Source organism: Neofelis nebulosa, chromosome 2 (assembly GCF_028018385.1).
Source record: "Neofelis nebulosa isolate mNeoNeb1 chromosome 2, mNeoNeb1.pri, whole genome shotgun sequence".
NCBI lineage: Eukaryota > Metazoa > Chordata > Mammalia > Carnivora > Felidae > Neofelis > Neofelis nebulosa.
In genome coordinates, this window is record NC_080783.1 from 156,716,630 (window position 1) to 156,736,513 (window position 19,884).

A 19,884-nucleotide genomic window follows, 5' to 3' on the forward strand; every position below is an offset into this window, starting at 1 on the left:
CAATCAGGGATGGAATTAAGAGTCGGTGACTAAAATAATTAAAGGAGAATAAGTGTTCACTTAGATCAGTTCTTAGCACAAATAAAGGAAAAAATCACTACCATTTAGGATTACTTATAAAATCCAATTTGGAAAGTAATATGTAATCCATTGAAAAGATGCTTCAGCATAGATAAGAGGCAAAAAAGGTCATTTGTTCATTTAGATCAATTAACAGTCTATCAGTTCCTTAATATGATTTGTCTTATATCCTTTGCACTGAGACACTCTATAATAATGAAGTAAACCTAATAAAATTCTTTCAAGCAAACCACCATTTGTAGGAACAAAGGATTTTTTTTTTAAAGGAAAAGAAAGTTGGAACATTCACCCAGTAGAGAAAGCAAAATACAAATGAAAGAAAATTACAGCGGATGATTGCCCACTGAGCCCAAAACTAATCAGCAGCCTTGCAGAAATTCAGAGAAAAGAATGCACCAACAAGTTCTCATACCACACAACTCAACAATTAATCTATAATGCTTTTACTTTTTTATTTTCAAGAATAAAATCTTCTAATGTAGATTGTTTTGTCTCAAGGCAATGGGATCTGCAGGGTGGTACTGTTTTATCCTATGCCCATTTCACCAACTTTCACACAAGCTTCAACAAAATATGTTAGCCAGTGATTTGATTTTACTTTATTTTATCTTATTTGAGAGACAGAGAGAGCACGAGTGAGCACATGAGCTGGCGGGGGGGGGGGGGGGGGTGCTTGGTGCAGAAGGAGAGAGAGAATCTTAAGCAGGCTCCACACTCAGCATGGAACCTGATCCCATGACCCTGGAATGATGACCTGAGCCAAAATCAAGAGTCAGACACTCAACTGATTGAGCCACCCAGGTGCTCCACCGATTTTATTTTTAAAAGACAGCATGAATTTTAAAAAATAGTTTACCAATCTATATAAATATGTTCTGGCTGTCTGCTTACATGCCAAAAAAGGCTGGCTGGTTTTTCCCAATTAGGGAAGTAAGCTGGGCTGCTTAAAAATAAGTCTGACTTAAATATAGACTATTGGTAGTAGCAAATATTTTGGATTGGCTTGCTCAACATCTATTCCAATCTTGCTGTGTTATCCTTCTGATACTAGAGTGGACAAAAAAACTTTTTACCTCAGGGTCTTTTGCAGCTACAGATTCTGGATAGGATTTAAGTTCTGCCACTCATGTGCACTCAAGATTTCAATTCAGAAGGCAGATACAGCAGAAGTGATATGGCTCCAGAGCTGCTAAAGATTTAGTAGAAACGGAGTGCCTGGGTGGCTCAGTCAGTTAAGTGTCCGACTTTGGCTCAGGTTCTCACAGTTCCGGAGTTCAAGCCCCACATCAGGCTCTGTACTGACAGCTCAGAGCCTGGAGCCTGCTTCAGATTCTGTGTCTCCCTCTCTCTGTCCCCTCCCCCTCCCCATACTCACTCTCTCTCTCTCTCTCTCTCAAAAATAAACATTAAAAAGAATTTTTTTAAAAAAGATTTAGCAGAACAGCTTCCTGACCATGGCAGCAGCTCCATTAGCAACCCAGTTGGGCAGCAAGACTTTGGGAATTCATCCTTGTGTCTACCTCCCTCAGCTTAGAGGCTTCTCTGGAGTGCTAACAATTCTGGGGCCTATTTGGTAACCTAGATTGCATTACTTTCTGCTTATAACAGTACAGCAGATTGTGTTCTCTGTAACTGAATCCTGACGAATAGGATGATTTTATATAAAATTCAGGGGAGGGGGCCAAGATGGCAGAACAGCATGGAAGTTTGTTTTGCATCTCTTGTCCTTGAAATGCAGCCAGGTTTTATATAAAATTCAACTTACAGAGACCCAGAGACAATGAGAGGTCCCAGGTCATCGATCAGGAGAGGCGCACACTCTCCAGGACAATGGAGACTGAAGCTCAAAGTGCAGACTGTTTGTGCCCTTGAAGAAATGAACCGAAATCCTCCAGATCTGCAGAAAATGAGGTACATAGATAGACTCCTGCAAGTGTCAATCAGAGACATGGTCTTTCACAGGCTAGTGAAATCCAAGTCTAACATTTGGTTTGGATATTTGGTTCCAACCATGTGGAACATGCCATACTTAATAAAATACACTGTGGACAGAGGAAACAAACGTAAGTGCAAAAATGAGCCACAAATCAGCTAGATTAAGGAATCCAACAATAGACTAATGGCTGACATTCACCATCTAATTGTCCATGCTTTTCCTGGAATTACTAAATTCCAGAGATTATGAAATCCTTACTATCAACGCAACATGAAGAATTTGGACATTTAACATAAGACCAATGCTTACAACAGGGCTTTTCAGGAGGTCTAATAAAGGGAAATTCTCTAGAAGCCACTGATTCCTTCCAACTTCACCTTTGCTTTTACATATCTGCTATTCCCTATGACCAGTTATAAAGCCTAGATAAAATACTTTTAATTGAGGGTGTTGATTTGTGATTCAGTTGTTTCTTTCATGGGCTAGTATACTCCATACAGCAGCAGGAAATCATGCATATAGACCCTGGACCTGAATTGACAAGTATGCCTATAAGGAAGCAGTTCAATTATAATTATAGGAAATTATTACAATCCCAACTTTTAAAACTCTTATTTCTAACAAATGTCATTTAGCTATAGCTAATGGGTCCTGAATAACATCAGTTGATAATAGATCTGATATACATTTAATAAGGGGAAAATATCCTATAAGTACAAGATATTATAACTCAGAAGTATTGGCAAATTACTTAAATGTAAAAAAACATTAGAGAGAAGAAAAGTTAGTTCAAATGACAGTCGTCGAAACAGTAACATATGAAATCAATGTCTGGCCAGAATTCTATCTCCATGGTTTTTTTCATGATGTGAATTATCACACAATATTAATTACTAAATATAAAGAAGCTCAACTTGCTTTATTTATTCAAGGAAAGAACAAATTCACAATTAACTATTTGCTTAAAACTTATTTAAAAGTTTTGAAGTCATGAATAAGGTTTTAAAGTTTTTAATGTACCTATTTAATTTTATGCTTGGTATGAAGCCATCTATAACTTTCACAGGATATTAACCATAATCACCTCCTACAGTACTTCAGTGCTCAGTCATTTATTCGCCTCTCAGATCTCAAGGAGCCTTGGTTGGTTTTGCAGAATTAGTCATTCACTCTGAACACTCTCCCAGACCAGAAGATATAATCCCCCAGATTCTGAGAAGAAACTGTCCAGGTATCAAAGACACTTGCACTGTCAAAAAGCTATCCTTAGTGAAATCACAAATGACCTCAAAAGTCAGGCTGGACAAGTCAGAACAGATACAAGAAGAATACAAAACAGCTAAGTTGGTATGGAAGGTTAGTTGCATAAGAGACAGATAGACTTGAGGTAGTCCCGAGGGCAGGCAGTGCCACCTACTGGTCAGAAAATGTAAATTTTTTAAATTGCCTAGTGAATTCCCTTTGTCAGGTGACAAGGTGGTAGAGAGCTGGGCGGTCTCCTTCTAAGCACTAGATCACCTGGAAGAAACTTTCTGGAAACTAATTATTTTAAAACATTATACCAAGGTGATTAACTGTGTTTATCAAAAAACTCAAAAAGAAGAGTCACAGACACAATCCACAGAATTTTAGAATGATCAGTCCTGAAAATGCCACTTAATTCTATTTAAATCAATATACCTTCTTCAGAATTTCCCTGGACCTCCTTTAACTAGGAATTCAATAAACCTGTCCAAATTACAAATGAATATTTGATCTCTGGAAAGACATATGATTGACTTCATTTTTTTCATTACCACAGTTACAGTCTTACTTTGGGTTTAATATTGAGGGAAGCCTCACAAATATTCCCTATTCATCAACTCATATGTTGAAACTGACCACTCTTATGTATAGAAAACTGAGCAGGGAATATATTCAGGAAATTTATAATCATCTCTATAAACTCACCTCTTTGACCCACAAATTAAAATTTTTGTCTAGAAATGGGCTTCTGAGCAACATAACTTCTCAATTCATGTCTCAGAATTCAAGTATCTTAGTCTTAAAAATGGTTAATGGTGATATTCCATGCTCCATGAAACCTCAAATGCTAATGACATTTTCAAACAGTAAATGGTACACAAAGCATTTGGTGATAAGCTGCTTTTAAAAAATTTGTGAAACAATGATTAAAAAAAAAAAAAAACTAAAGAACACAGCACTCACCCCTTAGTTTTCTGAAACATAAACAATAATGACTCCAGAAGCAAAATACCCACAACTCAAATCAAAACAATTAAACCATAAAATCACTTTAACCAGATTTGAAGGATTTCAAAGCCAGTCTTCATTCTCCAAGATATGGTCAGGAACTTTCTTAATCTTTTTTTTTTTTTTTCCTTTAGTTACACCAGCAAGAATTTATTATGCCAGTGACTACAATGTTTGTTTTGTTTGTTTTTAATCTAGACTTAACTATTACCAGTCACAATTTTTTTTTACTCTGAAGAATCACTAAAAATCCTTTAGCGTACGGTTTGTAACATAAAATCCATCACTTAGCCATTTAAGTCCGCTTCTTGGCTTGCCCTCAGAGCAGCTGTTCCCTACTCAGACTGATGACAGCAGCCAAGTGAGCCTATAGCCTTGTTCTCTGGGTTTAATCCCCTCTACAGCTTTCCTCAGTTGAGTGAGTGAGAACATTGCTCTGGTAAAGTATTAACAGGATCAAGTTGAGAGAGAGTCAGGAGTTAAAACTGGGTTCAAATCCTGTCTGCCACTAACCAAACATGTGCCTTAGAGCAAGGTATTTAATTTCTCTGGACCTGTTTCTTCACCTTTAAAGTGAAGATGATCATTGCCTTCCTCAGGGGTTTGCTGAGGATTAGGTGAATTGATCTACTTCCAACAACTGAGAACACAGTGGGCACTCAATTAACATTTGAAGTTCCTTATTAGTAATTATTTTGTTAGTGTTTAATACATACCAGGCTCCATGCCAAGTGCTGGGGATAGAACAGTAAGAGATAAAAACAATCTGATATTCAAGTGGGGAATATAGAAGAAAAATGAAACAATTTAAAATACTGATGTGTTAGGGTGAAAACAAACAAGGGCTGAAATCAAGAATACAGAGAATAAAGGGAGGAAGAAGGTCAAAAACGTCATCCCCAAAGAAATGCCATTTAAATTAACTACTGAAGGATGACAAGGACACGGTCATGCAAATAGGAGGAACAGTACTCAGGGAAGAGAAAACAAAGTGAAATAGCTCTAAGAAAGGAAGTGCTTGGTGAAAAGTGAAAAGTGAAAAACAGTTCCATGTAACCAGAGCACACACTTGGAGAAGTGTGGCGATGAAGTGGGCAGGGCTCTGGAGGCCGCTGTAAAGAGCCTGAAGGAGGGTGGTGTGATCCCATTAACATGTAGCAGAAAGGGTCATTTGCCCATGTCCCTGTGGAAAGTCTTGTGCTGGTACAAAAGCAAAGGCTTTCCCCACCACTCCACTAGGCGTATCCAAGGGACCATCTCTCTCTTCTCAAGTTTATATGTGGGTCACATCATTACCAAATGAAAAAAAAAGAGCCTAGAGCAGGGAACCCACAGGAATAAGCCAGAGGTCTGAGCTGATGTGACAGCCCTCCTGCTGGACAACAGTAGGCAAAACTGCATACAAAAAAGGCCTCACCAAACACTGATGAGAGAAACAAACAAGAGACGAGAAGTGCTGGTTCTATGAAAGCTGCTGGGCTCTGCTCAATGACTCAGGCTTCGACAAGGGTCCTGGGTGCTCAAACATCACCCCTGACTGGGAGTCTTACTGCCTCTGCAATGAGGAGACAGCAGGAATCTTTGGAAGGTTCTCGCCCCTGTTGATCTAACACTCCATCTAGCTATAACAAGTCTGCAGGAAAACAAGGCACAATCTTCCTGTTTGGACCTTTCTCCCCCAACCTTCCCCAACACACTCACACACATACACCCCCATAGCCTTTAGCCTCTGTGTGCCCTTTAGTAGAAGCTGAATCATCCAAAAACCAGTGCCCCTTCCCTCAAAGGCAAAAATGAGCATAAGATCAAGCCCTTCCAGAGAAGAAAAACATTAAGACCCTGACATCTTCACTTTCAAGAAAGCTGAACACTTATGTCCTGTAATCAATGTTTTCAGAGCACTCCCACTACTAGGTAAAACCTAAACTGGAGGAAGGCAAGAATGGAAGATGGAAGAGCCATGCAGAGCCTGAAGCAGCAGCCCAGATGGAAATGAGGCATGGATGAAACAGGGGACAGTGAAACTAGAAAGAAGTAGACATTTGGGAGACAGATGAATTAGGTACAGTAGGTGAAGAAAGAAACAATGAAGTGAATTATGATGCCACTTCCTGTCAGAGAAAATTAAAGAAAATAAGACTTTAAAATTAGCTTCATCCTGAACACGTTAAAGTTCTGACACACAAGTGGAGAGGTCAAGAAAGCAGTTGATATCTGAATATAAATCTCAGAAGAGCAATCCAAAATGTTAAGATATATATCTAGGAGTTGTAACTGTAAAAATGCTGAAAGCCATGGGAATAGATGAGTCTTCCAAGAAGAGGGTAGAAAAGGGGACAGAACCCAGGTCTGGGCCTGAGGAACCCCCCATGGATAGAGGGTGGGTAAAGAAGAAGCCAGGAAGGGATGCGCAGTGGAGAGGAGGGAAGAACATTGCAAGAACATGGCTGCAATGTTCCCATTTTCATTTCCCACACCTAACCTATCCTACACTGGAAACCTATAAAAATAAAATCAAACTATTTTTATAACAACTCACCTGGAAAAGTGGGTAAGAATTCAAACTTAGAGGAACTTTTTTTTTATGTTTATTTTTGAGAGAGAGCATGAGCAAACATGAGCAGAGAAGAGGCAGACAGAGAGGGAGACAAATAATCCCAAGCAGGCTCCGCACTGTCAGCTCAGAGCCTGATGCAGGGCTCAAACTCATGAACCATGAGATCATGACCTGAACCAAAAACTCAAGAGCCAGACGCTTAACTGACTGAGCCATCCAGAGCCCCTAGAGAAACTTTTTCAAAGCTAAATTAAACTCACTGGATCTACAATTGTTTTTAATCATAAATATTATGTCAACATATTTTTGGGTGACACATAAGAAGATAATGAAGCATGAATCATATTCACTCTACCCCCTACATGAAGGAACCTCACTAAGAGAAAAATCTACACAAGAGTTCAAGTAGCATTTTTAGAAGCTTAGCTTCTCCATAATTAAAACTACAGTATCCACTGAAGTTATTTCCATTGAGATCAATCTTATCATGCATGTCAATTCCACTCTAAAAACCACTAGGAGGATCCTCATCTACAAAACTAGAAGAGAATAAAATACCTAGTAAGAGAAAGATAAATAGCCAATATTATTTGTATCAATGGGAAGTATCAAATACTGCATGTAAACTGAGACAAAACTATCACATGGGTTAATCCATAGTGCACCAATTGGGAAGTCTCCTTCTCCAAGAACAAATTCTTCTGGCATACCAAGTTACATTTAGAAAATCACCCACTTGGTAGGGGCGCCTGGGTGGCGCAGTCGGTTAAGCGTCCGACTTCAGCCAGGTCACGATCTCGCGGTCCGTGAGTTCAAGCCCCGCGTCAGGCTCTGGGCTGATGGCTCGGAGCCTGGAGCCTGTTTCCGATTCTGTGTCTCCCTCTCTCTCTGCCCCTCCCCCGTTCATGCTCTGTCTCTCTCTGTCCCAAAAATAAATTAAAAAACGATGAAAAAAAATTTTTTTTAAAAAAAAAAAGAAAAAAAGAAAATCACCCACTTGGTGAATTTAAAAGAAATCTTACTGTCATCTACAGCTTCTTCCCATACTATTTTATATCCATTTTAGCACTTACCTATTGTATTTGAGAGCTCTTTTAGGTCTCTGCTTACCTTGACAGATGGCAAGTTCTTGAAGTCGTATCTATCATTCCTACCCAATGCTAGTCCATGACCTTCAGAGACTTCAAAGTAAAGGTCCATGATTCACTTCCATTGGAACAATCATCTGGAGAATGGGTCAAAATGCAGATTCCTGGACTCCACCCCAAACATATGAAATTAGCATATTTTTAAGGATTTCTAACAGCTCTGATAGGGCCTTCAAACTGCATCAAGGAGATAATGAATCCAAAAGGCATAACTACCTAAGAGTTATAAGCTGATATTTCTTCTACTTACACTATTGTTTGGAAACTACTGCCATAAAATTGGTTGAATAAGGAAATGTCACCCTGGGTAAACTTCCATCTAATAAACAGAAAAAGATTATGACTATTTTATCTTAGAGTACCCCGGCAGTGCATATCTCTTGTATTTTTACTGAATCAAACCACATAATTTTGGGATTTTCATTGAGGAAAAAATACACTGAGAAAAAAAAATACCAATGATGTATTAAAAACATAAAGACCTAAACGATTACACGTGTTATCCCCTGAATCATTTAAACAAAAAGCCTAACATTTAAAACCCCAAATTTTTATGATAAAAACATTTTTTCATGAAAAGTTTATTTTAAGGAGTCATATTTTAAATATAAGAAAGATTATAAGTTATAGCTTTACAATAATTTACTTTGATCAGTGCATGAACATTTATACATCTATGAGTAGAAATACAGTAAACACATTTTTAAACAATATCAAAATACGTTACGATTTCACATAACAGATTCCCAAAATTCAATCTCAAAAAAACATTTTAAAGAATATGTTATGATTTTTATTAAAGAGAAAAGCTTTCCTTTTTCCAAAACTGTAGAATATTTTACCTGTATATAGTCAATACTACTTACTGCACAGCACAAACAGTTCAAAATATAAGATGTATACTTAAAACAATCTACCAGAAAATCTTTTAAATTTCTTTTTGTTACTGCTTTATAAAATATCTATGGCTATACTGAAGTTTTACAGAGGCTTAATGTCTGAAATTCAAGATGTCATATTCAACTTTCAATCCTCCTGGCAGATAATAACCTAGAGTCATTTCTTAGAACTAGTTTTCAGGTAATAGGTAGGGACAGGCTGTGCCATTTGTACACTTCACAATCTTAGAAACATTTTATAACCATGATATGTGTTAGGACTTGTAATTACTCTGATGTCCCTTTCAATCGGTGTCAAGAAGATAATAAATGTGCATTTTACCCAGAGCACTAATTCTTGTCACTATAAGCTGAACAACATCTCCTATCTCTTTATTCACTTCTAGCTTGGGTAAAACCCCCACTGTCCTTCTAACCTATTACTTCCACCAGAATAATAGCAATGCTATTAGTACCCATATATTTTTAGAGGTATCAGAGGGTGAGAGGGTCATTATATGATCCAACTTTCATATGGCGGATAACTATGCTCTGTTTAGAAGAACCATTATTTTGAAAACTATTTGCAGATGAAATTTATTTTGCTACTCTGCCAGATGGGCAATGGAAACTGAAGAATGTCAGGAAGGCTCTCTCTCAACTTGATGAAGGTCTAGCAATAACATGGACCTAAAGAAAATGTGCTGTACTTAGAAAATGTCTATTTGTTAAAGTTATGGGAGGAAATATAGCAAATTAATCATTTGGCAAAATTATCTCTATTTAATCATCTGTTCACATTACAATATTGGATACGGCAGCCCCAAACAGAGGTTAACTGATTACTGCTTTTATAACTGAATTCTTAAAGAGTTTCACATAATTACATTTATGAAATGTCACAGAAACCCAAAATGTACCTATTTGTAATCATCAGAATTTATACACTTGATCAGGACGAAGCTATGTTCGAGGTTCCATCTAGCCCAATGTTCAGTCATCGCATGTATTCTCTGCCACAAAGAAAACATGTGCTCTTAGCAGCCACTGAAAGATGCTGTTTTGCATGGAAGAAAATCAAGAATTAAATACCCTTCTCCACCGGGCAGGGAACCCTTACAGAACAAAAGATGATGACAGAGGTTTCTGGAAATGTTCAGAGGGACCAATGGAATAGCATGCTTAGTGAGGGGGCTGGGGAAAGATTGGTCTCACTGTAGCAGGAGGGTAGCCCAAACTGCAGACCATGACATCTAAAAAGAGACCCTGTTCTTTTTGTTCAGAGAGTTACCGAAAGTCACCAAGTTCACAAACAGATATATCTTCATGTAAGGGAACATAATGACAAAGAAACTGACCCTGTTATCAGCTTAGCAATAGAGGTGAGAGAGAAAGACATTTCAAGGAAAAACTTACTAGTATTAAAGTACCTGTGCACAGCTGAAGCCCTAAATAATAACTGCCATTTAACGCCAACAGACAAGTGGAGTTACAGCTGTACCTGGACCCTGGTATCTTACATATCAAAATTCTAGGAAAATCATGGTGAGTATAACCCACTTTGTGAATATGAGACTCCATAAATCACAGGGAATCAATCTTCCTGCATCCCCAAAAAAAGGAGAAACGGACATCGATCATAATAATGACTTATTTCAGATCTAACATCTAGTGAGAAGAATTTTTTTGTTTAAAATGTTTCTGTGGGCTTCAATGTTTTCATCTCTAAAAATATCAAACTCTTGGGGTGCCTGGGTGGCTCAGTTTGTTAAGCACCCAACTCTTGATTTCAGCTCGGGTCATGATCTCACAATCTTGAAATGGAGCCCCATGTTGGGCTCTCACTGGGCATGGAGCCTGCTAAAGATTCTCTCTCTCCCCCTACTCCTCCCCTGTGCACACGCATATACACATGCTCTCAAAAAAGAAGAAAGAAAGAGAGAAAGAGAGAAAGAAAGAGAGAAAGAAAGAGAGAAAGAGAGAAAGAGAGAAAGAGAGAAAGAGAGAAAGAGAGAAAGAGAGAAAGAAAGAGAGAAAGAGAGAAAGAAAGAAAGAAAGAAAGAAAGAAAGAAAGAAAGAAAGAAAGAAAGAAAAATATCAACTCTTTCTTTGTGTGTCCTTCTAAGACAGATGGTGTTAATAATTAATAGATACTTGGGGAGCTCCAAAAGAAATCCAATGAACAAGTAACAACAAATTACATCCTGAGGTAGGTCCTATTTTCAAATGATGGGCAAGTACAATAAGACAAACCACATTCTATAACCTACTTTTGTTACACATTAATGAGTAAAACCGGGCTTCTGTACAGGTCTCAGATTAATGAGACAAAGAATATCAGCTTCATAGCATTAGATTTATGTGAAAGAGGAGTGGATGTCTGTCCAGGTAAAGTTGTACCAGAAATCAATAGTTACCTTAGCATTAACTCAGCACGAAAAGGGAACTACTTCTGATTTCCTGGAACACAGCCCTCATGGGTTATTATTTCTGATTACCATGGCAGCACACAGCATCTTCCATACAACACTTTAGAAGAATGCTTGGTCACACCATGCTCTGCCTTATTAAATGATCTATGTTGAAACCATTCATTTCCATTTCTCCTACATCTATAACATGTCAAGTAAGAGTGATAAGACAGTCATTTGCCCTCAATTTTCTCAATAATGTAAGGTTTTAGAGAAAGTATGTTAGAACTCTAAAATAATAGGCTAATATATTTTCTCAATTCCTCTGGTCCTCCTTTATTTCCACCGGGGGAAATCGATTTCTGATGCTATCTCCTCTAAAGTTTAGGGGGCTTAAAAGCATTGCTCTTTCACCCAAAAAAATGTTCTCAAACATAGTTATTTTCTGAGTAAATATCTTTCAAGAGAAAAGTTCCACAAGGACTATAAAAAACCTTCCCTGGAGTGCTTATAAAAGGTAACATAAACGTGGGTATGAGTGGAAAAAGAAATAATGGTTAAAGAATTGCTTTAAAAAAAAAAAATCAAATATAAGTGGTTTCTACTCTATCTGCCTTTTCCACCTTTCTTCCACACAAGCAAACACATACCACAACAGATTTCACAAGTTTTTTAAAAAAAGTAATTACAAAGAAGCAAAAAGCAAGTCAATCAATCCTTGTTTTATGAAGAGAGAAAGTAGGCTATAGACGTCAAGAGACTATAGAAACCTTCCTCCTCTTACTCAGTGGATTAAAGAAACAATGCTTCTAGACCTATAGGTGGCATAATTCACACTTCGCTTCCTGAACATATCCTGCTCAGGCTGGTGTAACAAAACGAAGATGCTACAAGACAAATCAAACTCTAATCCTAGTTTCACTGCATTAAGATATTGAAAATGAGCTACAGACCTATTGCAATCAATGACTTCTATGTGGAAAAGAAAACATGGGTTAATGTGGAGCAAAATCATCTCTCTAGAAATACTCCCTAAAACTTACTTTAAAAAGACTCTTGAATGAATATTTAAATTGATATTTTAGGTAATTTATCTTAAGAATAGCACATATGAAACTGCATTAGAAGATACCCAGAAACCAAAATTATATTTCAAAGAAGGTATTTCATACACATAAGACCAAACCAGAGTCCGTAACAGTGTCTAAAAACAGATCTTATGGGATTTCAAAAAAGGAAGAATGGTTCATTTCTCCAGAGATGGATCATCCACATCATAATCATTCTCGTTTCACATCACCGATGGCTCCCCAAACATCAAAGAGAAATTCATCTGGGAACGCAAAGTCTCCAAGAGTTTCGTCAAGTGCCACAGCAAATTCATCTGGATTACCTTTGTCCTTTCCAGCTTCAAACATTGTGGTAGCTATCAAAAACAATTTTTAAAAATTAATGACACATGCAACAGCATCACAGATTGGAGAAAAATGGCACCAGGAAAATTACTTTCTAAATGTAACATGCATAGATATATTTCTAGTACAAGTTATAACATTAACATTCTATCATATCAAGGTAGCAAATATATTTTTAAATAATCTGTCCCCTGCAGCCAGATTTGCAGCTGTCCTGTCCTCTCCTCCACCTTGGAGCCCATCAGTCAGGAACCACTGCCAATCCTATGGGCGTGACAAGAGCTCCTGAAAGAAAACCCTGTGGCTAACCCTGCTGGGAAACTCCAAGTACATCATCCCTCCCCCACCTCTTCACAGCCACTAGTTCTACCAGTACCCCACTCTTAACTAGAATGGAATCTAGTCCTCCCGGCCCCTCAAAAGAAAAAAGACAAAGGATAACAATTTGCAATGGGAAAATCAAGCTACGGAGAAGAGGAGAAAGGTATCTATCTACTTGTGGAATCAAGGTAACTTTTTCTGAGCCCCTTTCTTGTTTAAGATAGAAAGAGGAAGTGGTGCCCTTATTCTGTTTTTCCAGTAAATTACCTGGGCCCCATATCTTATGTGTGGGAACCAACATCTCCAGGAGTACACATTCCCATGGAACCTGCCCAAGCTAGCTGGGAACCCATGAGGCTCAGGTGTTTTTGTTGTTGTTGTTTTTTCCCCTCAGCCCCCTATAAACACTAGTAACCAGAAAGAGACAATGTAGATGTGATATGGGACTTGGGTGAAGAACCTACAGGGAAAAAAGAAACACCAAAACTCAGCATCTGCTTTCCTCCCAGGTTAAGGTTGAACAAATCAACAGTTGTAGGATTTCTCTGAATGAGCCAAGAGGTCTGGTCTTTCAGCTAAAATCTACTAGGGCTCTTAAGAGCATTTAAGAACTGTGTCTTGGGGCGCCTGGGTGGCGCAGTCGGTTAAGCGTCCGACTTCAGCCAGGTCACGATCTCGCGGTCCGTGAGTTCGAGCCCCGCGTCAGGCTCTGGGCTGATGGCTCGGAGCCTGGAGCCTGTTCCCGATTCTGTGTCTCCCTCTCTCTCTGCCCCTCTCCCGTTCATGCTCTGTCTCTCTCTGTCCCAAAAATAAATAAAAAAAAAAAAAAAAAAAAAACTTTAAAAAAAAAAAAAAAAAAAAAAAAAAAAAAAAGAACTGTGTCTTGCCTTAAACAGTTCTGTACTGACACAGACTGAAGGGAAGGAGAAGATCTGGCTCAAAGAAGGGCACCACAATCAGAGCAGAAGTGGGATGTGGCTGGAGTGACTCCATGCAGGGATGAAAGAAGCTTCCACATGGCCAAACAACCTGGTGGCAGATGGAGAGTCCAGGTGTGGTAAGGAAGGCACGGAGGTTGGGCAGGAGGGAAGAGAAGTTGGGCAGGAGGGAAGAGAAGTTGGGCAGGAGGGAAGCTACAATGATGATTGGTCACACACTTGGAGAATAATCACCTACGTATATATATTAAGAATATTGGGAGCCAGATTTGTCACTGCCAGAAAAAGTTAAACAGAGAAAGGGGAAAACTAGAATGAATCCTGTGGAACAGAACTCAAGAGACCAATGGAGACATATTTCAATAGATTTAGACACCTAGATAGCAAGAAGCACACAAAGCACCCAGAACTTGGCTCTTAAACACCTTTCTCCACTAAAAAGAATCAGAGTTCACAGGAGAAATGGCTGATTCCAGGATTGGAGCAGGCAAAGTAAAATATGAACCAAGAGTAGCTAATCTTATGCCAGAAGGTAAGAAACCATCAACAACTGGTGAGAACACGAAAAAGACACAGAAGTCAAAGTGATAGAGACCCCATCGACCAGACCAGGGATAATTTAAGCAACAAATTAAGTGGCAATGTTAATAGATTATAATCCCATTGAACAAAACATGAAACCATAAATCCACAGTGAAATGACTGATAAATAGATTGAAGGAATGTAGGAACATGAGGAAGAGGATATTTACATAGTTTCAAAATCTCTTTCCACCAAATACTTATTAAGAAGAGAATAACTTTATGGTGGAGACCATTATCAAACACCACCGTAAATCATCAATATGAATATCAGAAATAGAACAAACCAAGTCCTATGCCTCCCGATAAGATGTAATGAAAAGAATCTAATAATCCAGTGAATAAAAGGGCAAAAGACACGAATAGACACTTCTCCAAAGAAGACATCCAGATGGCCAACCGACACATGAAAAAATGCTCAACATCACTTATCAGGGAAATACAAATCAAAACCACAATGAGAGATCATCTCACACCTGTCAGAATGACTAACACTAACAACTCAGGCAACAACAGATGTTGGCGAGGGTGCAGAGAAAGACGATCTCTTTTGCGCTGCTGGTGGGAATGCAAGCTGGTGCAGCCACTCTGCAAAACAGTATGGAGGTCCCTTAAAAAATTAAAAACAGAACTACCCTACGACCCAGCAATTGCACTACTAGGTATTTATCCACGGGATACAGGTATGCTGTTTTGAAGGGACACATGCACCCCATCTTTATAGCAGCACTATCAACAATAGCCAAATGTCCATCGATGGGAGAATGGATAAAGAAAATGTGGTGTGTGTGTATATACACACACACACACACACACACAACGGGGTATTACTCGGCAATCAAAAAGAATGAAATCTTGCCATTTGCAACTATGTGTATGGAACTGGAGGGTATTATGCTAAGTGAAATTAGAGAAAGACAAATATCATGACTTCATTCATATGAGGACTTTAAAAGACAAAACAGATGAACATAAGGGAAGGGAAACAAAAATAATATAAAAACAGGGAGGGGGACAAAACAGAAGAGACTCTTAAATATGGAGAACAAACAGAGGGTTACTGGAGGGGTTGTGGGAGGGGGGATGGGCTAAATGGGTAAGGGGCACTAAGGAATCTACTCCTGAAATCATTGTTGAACTATACGCTAATTTGGATGTAAATTAAAAAAATAAAACTTACAAAACAAAAAAAAGAATACAGCACATATTTGATATTTCTGCCAGAGGTATAACCTGAATGCAATTCAGAAAAAAAAAAAAATCAGGCAAACCAGAATTGAGGAGCATTCTATAAAATAACTGGTTTGTACCCTCCAAAAGCATCAAGATCATGAAAATCAAGAGTGGGAAACGATTCCAAATTGATATAAAAGTAACACATGATTTTTGACATGTCCTTCTATAACAGATATTATTTAGTAAAACATAAGATCTGAGTTTAGATGGTAATGATGTATCAATGTTAATTTCATGATTCATGGTTATATTGTGACTAGATAGGAGAATATCTTTGTTTACAGGAAATATGCACTAAAGTATCTGGGGGCAATGAATACCATTAATTTATTCCCAAATGGTTCAAGAGTAAAAAGTCTTTGTATTGTATTTATAACCTTCCTCTAAGTTTAAGATTGCTTCAAAAATATTTTTATAAAGCAGTAATGAATTGACTTTCTCATCATTGTCCCCCCACCCCCCTTACCTTGCCTCAGCCCTGACCCAGAAGCTACTGCATTTACCATCAATCCAGAAACAAACACTTCAAAGAAGAGCATCCGTCAGCTGGACCTGCTACTCCAGCCAAAGCATTTTGCCAAGTTTATTAAAACTTTTATATATAGATCTTAAACGATATGCAACACTAGCCAGGATATAGTGAAGCAAAGATTCAGATACACTGGCTTAACGTCATAAGTTTGGCTTTTGAAAAACAATTTGGCAGCAGATATGATCAAAATCCTTAAAAATGTTCACATTCTTTAATCTAACATTGTCCACTTCTGGGAGCCTACACTTTTTTTTCTTCCAGTTTTATTGAGATATAATTGATATACATCACTAAGTTTAAGGTGTACAGTATAGTGATTTGACTTACATATATTGTAAAATGATTACAGTAAATTTACTTAATACCCATCACACCTCATATAGATATAAAAAAAAAAAAGGAAAAATTTTTTCCTGTGAGAACACTTAGGATTTACTCGCATAACAGCTTTCCTATATGTCATGCTTCAATGTTAACTATATTGTCATCATGTTGTACATATATCCCTAGTACTTATTCATAACTGGAATTCTGTACCTTATGACAACTTTTGTTCAATTCCCTCTCCTCTCTCACCTGCCTCCAGTAACCACAAATCTAGTCTCTTTTTCTAGGAGTAGGAGAGAGGAGGTTTCTTTGGGAGGAAGGGGTCTTTTTTGTGTGGTTGTTGGGTTTTTTTTAGATTCCACATATAAGTGAGACCATACAGTATTCTATTTGTCTTTCTCTGTATGACTACTCCACTTAGCATAATGCCTTGAGATCTGTCAATGTTGTACAAATGGCAGGATTTTCTCCTCTTTTAACAGCTGAATATATTCCATGGTGCATATATATCACAACTTCTTTATCCATTCATCTTGATAGGCACTTTGTTTCCACGTCTTGGCTATTGTGAATAATGCTGCAATGAACATGGGAGTGCAAGTATTTCTTCAACATAGTGTTTTTATTTCTTTTGGATATACAGGAATCTAACTTCTTTAAAAATCTTAGAAACAGAGAGATGCCTGGGTGGCTCAGTCGGTTGAGTGGCTGGCTTTGGCCCAGGTCATGATCTCGCAGTTCATGAGTTCAAACCCTGCGTCGGGCTCTGTCCTGACAGCTCAGAGCCTGGAGCCTGCTTCGGATTTGTGTCTCCCTCTCTCTCTGCCCCTCCCCAACTCATGCATGCGCACGCACGTACTCTCTCTCAAAAATAAATAAAAACATCTAAAAATCTAAAAATGTTTTTTAATCTTAAAAACAGAATTTAGCATACAAATGGACCTAACAGTATCAAACACAAAAACAAAACCTAAGATGCAGAATCATTAAGTTCTCTCTGGCACAATGAATTCTAGTAGATGAAATACTTGATGAAATATTTTGAAATCATTTTTAAACAGTATTTATTATTAGAATAACTCTAATAAGCTGGGGATAGTTTTTCATCTTAACATTTACTGAGAAAGCAACATAAATTTTATATTACAATCACAACTACGTTTTTACAAAATCTCTATATAGGATGGATAAACGGAGAAGTAGGTGATGAAGAGATTATAGTAAATTAACAGAATCTTTTAACTCCGCTATATGTCTGAAAATCATAACAAAACATTAGAAAGAGGACTTCTACACAGACAAGGGAAAAATACTTAAAATACAGTAGACACAGTCAAACTGGAGAGAAAGATTGTTTTTTTAAGTTAAGAAAAGTGGAGAGCTGCCCTGAGCATGCATTTTCACACAGAGAAGCCAAGGGCTCAGGAAATAGTACTTTATTGATATTCCCCCATAAACCTGGAGGGTTCTCCCTGTGTCTCTCTTCTCCTTAGGTTGTCTTGCCTTGGCGACTTTAGCCACAACCATGACCTTGCAGAAAAATCCTAAACCTTTACTTCCATCCCTGACTTCTCTCATGAGTTCCAAATACCTGTTACTGAGTAAGTGGTAGACAAGTCTTCCTAGGTGTTCTGTGAGTAAATCAACCAGCATGTCCAGAAACCAAACCTCCTCCTCTCTTCTGAAGAAATTGCTACTCTTTCTACTGTCTCCACTGTCATTCGTGGTGCACACATTCTCCCCGTTACAGCTCTCTTCTTGTGCCTGTGGACCACACACGCCTCCCCTCAGTTGCACCTCTGCACTCTCTCTGATCTGCTCCTTTACAATTCACTCCCATGGCCACCATGTTGTTTCCTTAACCTCCAAGTCTGGGCAGCACCATCCCCAGAGATACAATAGATTTATCTTCCTAAAGCACAGTGTGGATCCTATTAGACAATGAGACAAAAGGACCAGAAAGCTCCTTTCCATCTCAAAGACTGTCTGCATCATTCCCATATATAAAAATACTCCTTGGGTCACCAATGCTTACTTACAAACACCAAACTCTAGTCTGGCATTCTCATCCAAAGCACCCTTGGCTCCCACTTGGCTGTACTTCTCTACATTAACGCTACGCCCTCATGAATCTGACCACTCAAACCACCACCATTCCTCCTTCCTGCCTTTACCCAGGATAACCTACTCCTAATCACCAGCTCCACTGTCAGAATCCTTTCTCTCCTTGGAGGCTCCTTCCTCTAGTAAGTCCCATGTCCACAACTGAAAGTGATATCTGCATTCCCCAAAGCCTTCTGCGAGTGCCCCTCATATTTGAATGTGCAAGCAAATTGCCTGGGACCTTGGCGAAATGCAGGTTCTGGTCCAGAAGCTCTGCTGCAAGGCCCGAGAGTCTACATTTCCAACTGACAGGTAATACCAGTCCCCAGACCACACGTTGAGTGATAAGGTCTTACAGTGCATATTTAACATTGCTCAGTATTGTCATCATTTCCACCTCTGTATCTTCTCTCCTATTAAGACAATAAACTCCCAACAGATCTTGAATAGCTCCTGAGTCTTTCATGCCCACAGGAATTAGTTCAGTGTCTTAGGCATAGTACATGCTGGTAGGTGCACAGGTACAGGCGGAGGCTTTGTAATTACACTTAAGAAATTTTTTAAGGTTTATTTATTTGATAGAGAGGGACAGAGAGCAGGAGAGGAACAGAGTGAGGGAGAGAAAGAATCCCAAGCAGGCTCTCCACTGTCAGTATGGAGCCTGACACTAGGCTAGAACCCATGAACCGTGAGATCATGACCTGAGTCAAAACCAAGAGTCAGACACTTAACCAACTGAGCCACCCAGGTGCCCCTACACTTAAATAATTTTTACACTGGCACAGGTAACATGCATTGGAGAAAGCAAAGCCCAAGAACTCTGGTCCTGTAGCCAGGCTGTGAAAGAGTAAACAAAACCTAAAGTATTGTAAAAGTAGGACTCGAGTTTAGAATTTTGCGTAGTCTACCATTTTATTATTTCTCAGACTCCACACATAGCATCTATTGAGACAGTTACCTGAAGATTTTACTAACATTTGGGTCAAATACAATCTGACTGAGGAAGAAAGATGCACACAGAAGATACAAGAAAATCTACACACCATTCAGAAGCAGAAACTAACAGTGCAGATAAATGATGCTCTTAAACCGGAGACACAATGACAAGGATCAGATGTTCCCTGACAATGAGTCAACCAAGCTGTCACACACATACACATACCCAC

The 19,884-nt window shown here is 38.5% G+C and overlaps 1 protein-coding gene across 3 annotated transcripts in view; it reads right to left on the bottom strand.

Annotated features, from left to right (window-relative positions):
* GIPC2 (GIPC PDZ domain containing family member 2) overlaps positions 1 to 19,884 on the bottom strand; it is a 453,978-nt gene that overhangs the window by 357,225 nt on the left and 76,869 nt on the right. Inside the window, exon 6 of one of the 3 annotated variants that reach the window (XM_058716906.1) lies at positions 12,332 to 12,690. The exons of the other annotated variants lie outside the window; for them this stretch is intronic. Coding sequence (XP_058572889.1) covers positions 12,545 to 12,690 — 146 coding nt within the window. The 3' untranslated portion in view covers positions 12,332 to 12,544. Of the gene's footprint in view, positions 1 to 12,331; positions 12,691 to 19,884 lie in introns of those variants that run through there. 3 annotated transcript variants of the gene reach the window in all.